Source organism: Teleopsis dalmanni, chromosome 2, assembly GCF_002237135.1.
Source record: "Teleopsis dalmanni isolate 2A chromosome 2, ASM223713v2, whole genome shotgun sequence".
NCBI lineage: Eukaryota > Metazoa > Arthropoda > Insecta > Diptera > Diopsidae > Teleopsis > Teleopsis dalmanni.
The window spans coordinates 121102802-121109394 of NC_051847.1; the positions used below are offsets into that span (position 1 = coordinate 121102802).

General features: G+C 31.8%; 3 protein-coding genes across 3 annotated transcripts; 2 read left to right on the top strand and 1 right to left on the bottom strand.

The window, feature by feature from the left end:
* The first annotated feature begins 409 nt into the window (after window positions 1-409).
* On the top strand, window positions 410-757 carry LOC119675587 (protein GVQW3-like). The gene has a single exon (XM_038086794.1). The coding sequence runs from the start codon at window positions 410-412 to the stop codon at window positions 755-757; it is 348 nt and encodes a 115-aa protein (XP_037942722.1).
* Window positions 758-3309: 2552 nt separating this feature from the next.
* LOC119678239 lies at window positions 3310-5428 on the top strand. The gene is made up of 2 exons (XM_038089961.1): window positions 3310-4619; window positions 4891-5428. The coding sequence occupies exons 1-2, from the start codon at window positions 3494-3496 to the stop codon at window positions 5088-5090; spliced, it is 1326 nt and encodes a 441-aa protein (XP_037945889.1). The 5' UTR covers window positions 3310-3493; the 3' UTR covers window positions 5091-5428.
* LOC119678242 lies at window positions 5363-6579 on the bottom strand. Its single transcript, XM_038089964.1, has 3 exons — window positions 6345-6579; window positions 5971-6187; window positions 5363-5886 (listed from the first exon to the last, which is right to left on the bottom strand). The coding sequence occupies exons 1-3, from the start codon at window positions 6498-6500 to the stop codon at window positions 5693-5695; spliced, it is 567 nt and encodes a 188-aa protein (XP_037945892.1). The 5' UTR covers window positions 6501-6579; the 3' UTR covers window positions 5363-5692.
* Between the last annotated feature and the right edge of the window lie 14 nt (window positions 6580-6593).

Genomic DNA, 6593 nt, shown 5'->3' on the forward strand with positions numbered 1-6593 from the left:
ATAATTGCGAAAAGCTATTTGCAAACCACCCAATCATGTATAGTTGCTAAAGTATTTCCTTAGTTGAATTGGTGTGTGCTATTGGTTATGCTATTTTGAAGGATAATTTATATGAAATATTATGGAACAAAATGGCGTTCAATACTTAAACAAGCTTTCTTGAGTTGTACCCATTTTGGTACATTTATGCTATTTGTTGTTGTTTGCTTTAGAGGTGACAAGTGAATTTCTGGAGAATATGCTCTCAATAAACATTGATACTAATCTAGTAATCCTATCATTTGTACATACCAAAAAGTACCCGGATTTTGTTAACTATTCCTTAAGTAATAGACCTTTTTCAAAAATTTTTTTGTTTACAGCAGCTGTTAATGTGAAACTACCTCAAGTGCATTTAGCGATTTTTACTATGGAAAATTCAGTTGAACAACGAGTTTGTTTGGAATTTTGTGTTTTGAACGAAATTTCATGTGTTGAAGCATTGAAAATGGTGCAGAAAGCTTACGGGAACTCTTCTATGTCTCGAACACAGGCATACGAGTGGTATAAATCATTCAAAGAGGGTCGTGAAGTGATCGAAAATTTGAATCGTTCTAAACGTCCATCAACAACAAATACCGAAGAAAACGTGGCAAAAATCAAGAAAATCGTGATGGAAGAACATCGTATGACTGAAAGGGAGATTGCTCGTGACTTAAACATCTCAAATGGATCCGTTCACCACATTCTACATGATATATTGGGCATGAGACCTTGATTTTATCAAAAATAATACCGCAAGAACGTGATTTTTGAGCATGGAAACGACTCTACATTCATGAAACGCATCATAACAGGTGATGAGACATGGGTTTATGAGTGTGGCGTCGAAACCAGTCAACAATCGAGCGAATGGCGCTTCGAAAACGAGCCAAAGCCCAAAAAACCGCGCAAAAGTCGCTCGAAAATTAAAGTTATGCTCACTGTTTTTGTCGACTACCGAGGTGTTACGAATTACGAATTTTTGCCAGTGGGTCATACCATCAATAAAGAATATTACCTCGGTGTTATGAGGCATTTGCGTGAGTCCATCCGTAAGAAAAGGCCAGATTTGTGGAAAGCCAACAATTGGATTCTTCACCACGACACCACTGTCATCGCTCCGTGCGACTTTTTCCTGTTCCCGAAACTCAAATTGCCACTTCGTGGTAAGCGTTTTGAGTCGATTGAATCGGTAAAAGAGAATTCGTTGAAGGAACTAAAAGCCATACCTTCACGGGCCTACGAAAAGTGTATGGAAGATTGGGTTAAGCGTTGGCATATGTGTATCGCTTCAGAAGGAGCATATTTTGAAGAAGATAAAATAAATTTGCAATACATTTTAAATTTATGTGTTTTATTTACAAAATCCGGTACTTTTTGAGCGCATCATATGTACATATTTCAAAACAATGTGGTGTAATATGAGTTTTAAAATTAAAAAAACGATATCGACTAACGCTACCATTACCGAGTGAAACGTATATATTTATTGCTTGATTAAATGAATTTCTGATCAGATGGGTTAAATGAACAGGAAAAAATAGTTTTTCAATATGGCAAAGTTTGCTGTATCTATGAAAAATTATTTGAGATGGCAGAGCTGGGGAGTTGTATTATACTCACAATTATTCCTAGGGATAAGCAACAATTTTAATGAAGAACGGTTCAGTAATTTCCAAGAAGTCGAAGAATAAATGCAGGAAGTAATGCACTTCTAAGGATGTGAAATTTATTTGACACTAATTTTGTACTTTGCCTGAAGTTCGAAAATATGATTATATATTTTTATTTATATAGTTTTTATAGTTTTTAAGAAATTTTTTTATTTACATCAATATTTCGACAATATTTCGAGGGTACTATAATGTTCTTATAATGTAGCAATAATTGCGAATTGTAGTTCAATTCTATTAATATCATATTGGTGTTATTAAGGAACGAAAGTTTTTGCTTAGTGTTTTAATTCGAAATAATTCTAGTTAACCTGACCTATGTACTGAAGTTATATCTGCTATCACAATAATCCTCGAGGATGCAGTGACGCGGTGACTAGTTCCCAACCCTTTTAGAAAATATATCTGCTATTAAAACTAATGAGTCCTATTTTCGTGATATTAGAAAAGTTCTCATAATTACTTCTGTTAGAAAACTTTCAAACCCTATTAAGCAGTAAATAAAAGCAAATAATGAGAATAGAAATAATGATAAACATATGAAAGAATAATTTTATACTGAAAACTTGTTGGGGTTGATCTTGGTTAGTAAGTTATACCTATACATCTAAAAATGTTTTCTTACTCCATCCGTTTTTTCTCTCTTTCCTTCTCAGTTTCTATCTCACACTTTTTTTCTTATTTTCATTATGATGTAAACGGTATATATTCCACATCATTATTTTATAATATTATATTAGAGAAGAAAGATTGATACTTGAAAGGGGATTAAGTCAATTATGGGTCATTTCCTAGAAATATACTCAAGAGTGGTATACAAATTAAAAATTTAAGTAGTTTAAATTATTTTTCTTTTATCGAAAGAATCAGTTCATCTGGTCAATCAGTGCATCTGGTTCAATAGCAGCATTTTAACGTATTGAAATTGTAGTAAACCCACTCAATCTGTTGTAAATTCTAGCCATTTGTTCTGATTGGCAGTAGGGTCAAAATCTAAAATAAGTTCCACTAATTTTAAAATCTCAATATGAGCTCCGTTCGTTGATATGCTTCCATATCGAAATACATACTCGGCTTTAATTGCAGACAATGATTATTTATCTACATTGCTTTTGTGCATGTACAGCTCAATGTTTCAATTTGGAGGGGGCTTTAACCACTCAAGTCCCACCCTTGGCTATGACTCAAGTCAGTTGGAATAATAATAGTTAACGTTACCCATTAGTTTCTATTGGTTAACAATAACCGACAAAATATACAAAACATGCTTAATTAGTAACAAATTAAAATAAAACTTTAATAATTTTTATTACAGAAAGAACTTTGAGAATTCGTGGAAGCTCGTATAATTAATCTTTCCGCTTTCTTCTTCGTAAATAGTTAGAAAACGTGTTTAGAAAAAGTAGCAAAATAAATTTTAATAGACTTAAGCACTTGTAACGCAATTTCTTACAATATTTCTCGATTTGAAAAATGAAAATAATTAACTATATAACATTTTAAATTTATTTAAAATGAATATGAGAACTTGTTTTGCAATGTCATAAATTTTTAGATAAATCCAAACAACGCATTGCGATGGGATGAAGTATAAAAGCGCGAACGAAAGTCGGACTGAAATTTGTTTTCGAGTTGCTTCCAACACGTGTAGTTGCATGACTTTTCGTTTCGCGAAAGAGGTTTGACTTGAGATTTTTTTAAAATCGCATATATAAATAGAGAAATTACTGAATAAATTATAAAATAGTTAATTTTGAAACTAGAAAACTAGTTAATAAAACAAGCTTCACACTTTCAAAATGTCCGCACCACATTTCGTGACTACGGCCGAGGAGCTATCGAAAATACGCAGTCTTAATCGCGGAGAGTCGACTTCTTCGACGAGCAGTAGTTTATTGGATACGCCAGTTTGGCTTTCTACAAAATATATACAAAAAAGCTTACGTATATATTATAATGATCACACACTTAAAGTAAACAATATCAATATAACACCAGCATTAGGACGTGGTGAGAATTATGGTGGCGTTCTAACGCGCATTAATGCCGAATATGTCACTGGGACCGGCCAACATCAAGTTGGACATTACATCGTGAAAACAAGTTTCGAAGGCGATGAATTGGCACTACAAATCATGGAACCCTATGATATCTTCAACTGTGAGATGTCCATCTATGAAAGTGTGCTACCCAAACTGAACGCGTTGCTACGTGAAATTGGTGATAATGAGCAAATATTTGCTGCAACAATGAATGTGGATTATAGGAAATCAGCACTTATTTTTGAGGATCTCACTATGCGTGGCTTTACCAATCCAGATCGCTTGCAAGGTTTGGATAAGAATTTATCAAAAATGGTGCTAAAAAAATTGGCTAAAATGCATGCTGCCAGTGCTGTGTTGAATGAACGTGAACCTAGATCTTTAGAACATTACGACCGCGGCATGTATAATCGTCATACAGACAATTATGCACCTTGCTTTGTGGGATTGTTAGAGGCGATGGGTAGACGACTTCGTCAATGGCCGGGCTACGAGCATTATGCACAAAAGATAGAAAAACTGAGGCCAATGTATATGGAATTAGCGAAACGCGTATTTGATCCACTTGAAGGTAGGCTGAATGTCTTGGCACATGGTGATATCTGGACCAATAATGTGATGGTAAAATATGATAACGAAAGTGGCAAGCCTTTAGATGCAGTTATAATTGATTTTCAATACTCAGCTTGGGGTTCACCAGCAATTGATTTATTTTATTTCTTTAATACATCATTGAACGAAGAGTTACAATTAGCTGTGGAAGATGAACTCATACAATATTATTACGAAATTCTGGCGGATACATTAACAAAGTTGCGTTACAAAGCTAAGATACCAAGTTTACACAGCTTCCATATGGAGTTAGAAGAAAAAGCTTTTTATGGTGAGTATGACTGTATATGCTTTAATTAATTATAAAAAATAAGATAAATAATTATTTATGCTTACTCAGCTGGGGCATCAATTTTATTTTGTGTAAATTAAAAATGTTTTCTATAGATATACAAACATGACATATATTATTATATTATAATATATTATATTAAATTTTATAATATATTATATTATATTTTAAATATATGAAAATATATTTTATTTAAATTTAAAAATTTTTTATGGTTTGTAACTATTATATAATTTTCATTTTTTTTTAGCATTTTGCGCATCCTGTATTTTACAGGCTGTACAAAGGAATGAGGATACTCATGATGCTGATTTCAATGCTCTCATGTTGGAAGATGAACGCGCTGTAAAATTTAAGGACAGCTGCTATGATACTGAATTCAGTGAAAGAATTGTTAAAAAGTTTCTACCAGTATATGATCGTAGGGGCTTGTTGGAGCCTGATCAGTAGTGAGACAAGATCTCTCTTCTCAGAGACTTTGAATGTAATTAAAAGAAAAATTTAAAAACAAATACACAGTAGTATATAGTATGTAGTATTGTTTAGAGAACTATATTGACAAGTATCAATGGTAGGGATTTATTTAATAAAATAGCACGAAAATTACACTTAATAATTTGTTAAGTAACATTTTAGATAATTCTATTAGGCATATAACTGTAGATAAGAATATCATATAAGAAAATTCGAAAACTACATTTTGTTAAAAACAATTTTATTTCTTTAATTCTTCTTAAGATAGAATAGTGTTTTATTGATCTATTAAATATATATATGTACATACATTATTTATATTTTGATATTTATTTGAAATTTGTTTTAATTTTAAAACTTCAAGAAATTTGTTTTTAATTCTGTATATATATCACGTTATGTATATATTTCACGTTTTGTGGTCCTTAATTACCGATATATGATCTTCAACTGTCAAATCATGGAAATAAAACTAATCTTTGTAGTTGAATGTAATTGAAGAAATTACAAGTAAGAAAATTTTACATTACTCATTTGTCTTGGAAATAGTTTTTAAAAATTATATATTGTTGTGCTTCTCATATATCAAGAAAACCATTCAACTCAAATTCTTTAACTGTACGTTGCAGAAAGGCACGATATTTTGGGTTTTCCACATTTTGGCGACGGATCTGATCCCCCTCTTCCGATCGTGTAAATAAGTTTTCCAAATTGGTTATGGCACCTGCATCCATCAAAATAATAGGTGTCAGACAAGTGGCAGCAATAACGGCTAAAAAATTGAAAATATAATAAATAAATAAATGTAAATTCATATTATTTTAAAATTGTAAATATATATCTATTTTAACCATACCTTGTAAGCTATTTTTAATTAGTTCTATATTGATTTCTTTTAGAGTTGGTATATGTTCGGTATAGTTCAGTTTTTCAAGTGTTTCTTTCAAAACGCGATGATATTCTCTGATAATAAATTTAAAATGTACCTTACGTACATTTTCGTTAACGGAACCAAAGAGAAAATAGTTGAGGTCTGTAGCTGGTGAGCCATAGTATGAAAGTTGAAAATCCAGCTGTAAGATATAGAACACGAGATAAAGATTCAGTATTAAAAGAATGGAGATAATAGAATATATAGGTAGGTATATAGCCACATAGAAATCTTTAATTTGATTATTAGTTATTATGCATCATTCCTGAAATTAATTATTACGATTATAATTAGCTTACCATAACGACATCATCTGGTTCTTTTGTTTCATTGTTTATGTGAAACATCAAATTATCAACCCATATGTCTGCTAAATTGAAAACTCGAAAACCCTCTTCGTGTGATTCAAACATTTCTACAGCTTTTTGTAAAACATTTTCAGATAATTTGTACATTTTTTCTGTTATTTCCTCATAGCCTTTCCAGTGCGTCAGCTCTTCAGCAACGCAACGTATATTAACTGGAAAAAATACGAGAAAGTCCTTACG

Coding starts and splice junctions, on each gene's coding strand:
- LOC119675587 (XM_038086794.1), top strand. CDS start 410: ATGGAAAATTCAGTTGAACAACGAGTTTGTTTGGAATTTTGTGTTTTG.
- LOC119678239 (XM_038089961.1), top strand. CDS start 3,494: ATGTCCGCACCACATTTCGTGACTACGGCCGAGGAGCTATCGAAAATA. Junction 4,620..4,890: donor AGAAGAAAAAGCTTTTTATG/GTGAGTATGACT, acceptor ATTTTTTTTTAG/CATTTTGCGCATCCTGTATT.
- LOC119678242 (XM_038089964.1), bottom strand. CDS start 6,500: ATGTACAAATTATCTGAAAATGTTTTACAAAAAGCTGTAGAAATGTTT. Junction 6,188..6,344: donor AACCAGATGATGTCGTTATG/GTAAGCTAATTA, acceptor TATATCTTACAG/CTGGATTTTCAACTTTCATA. Junction 5,887..5,970: donor AATTAAAAATAGCTTACAAG/GTATGGTTAAAA, acceptor TCAATTTTTTAG/CCGTTATTGCTGCCACTTGT.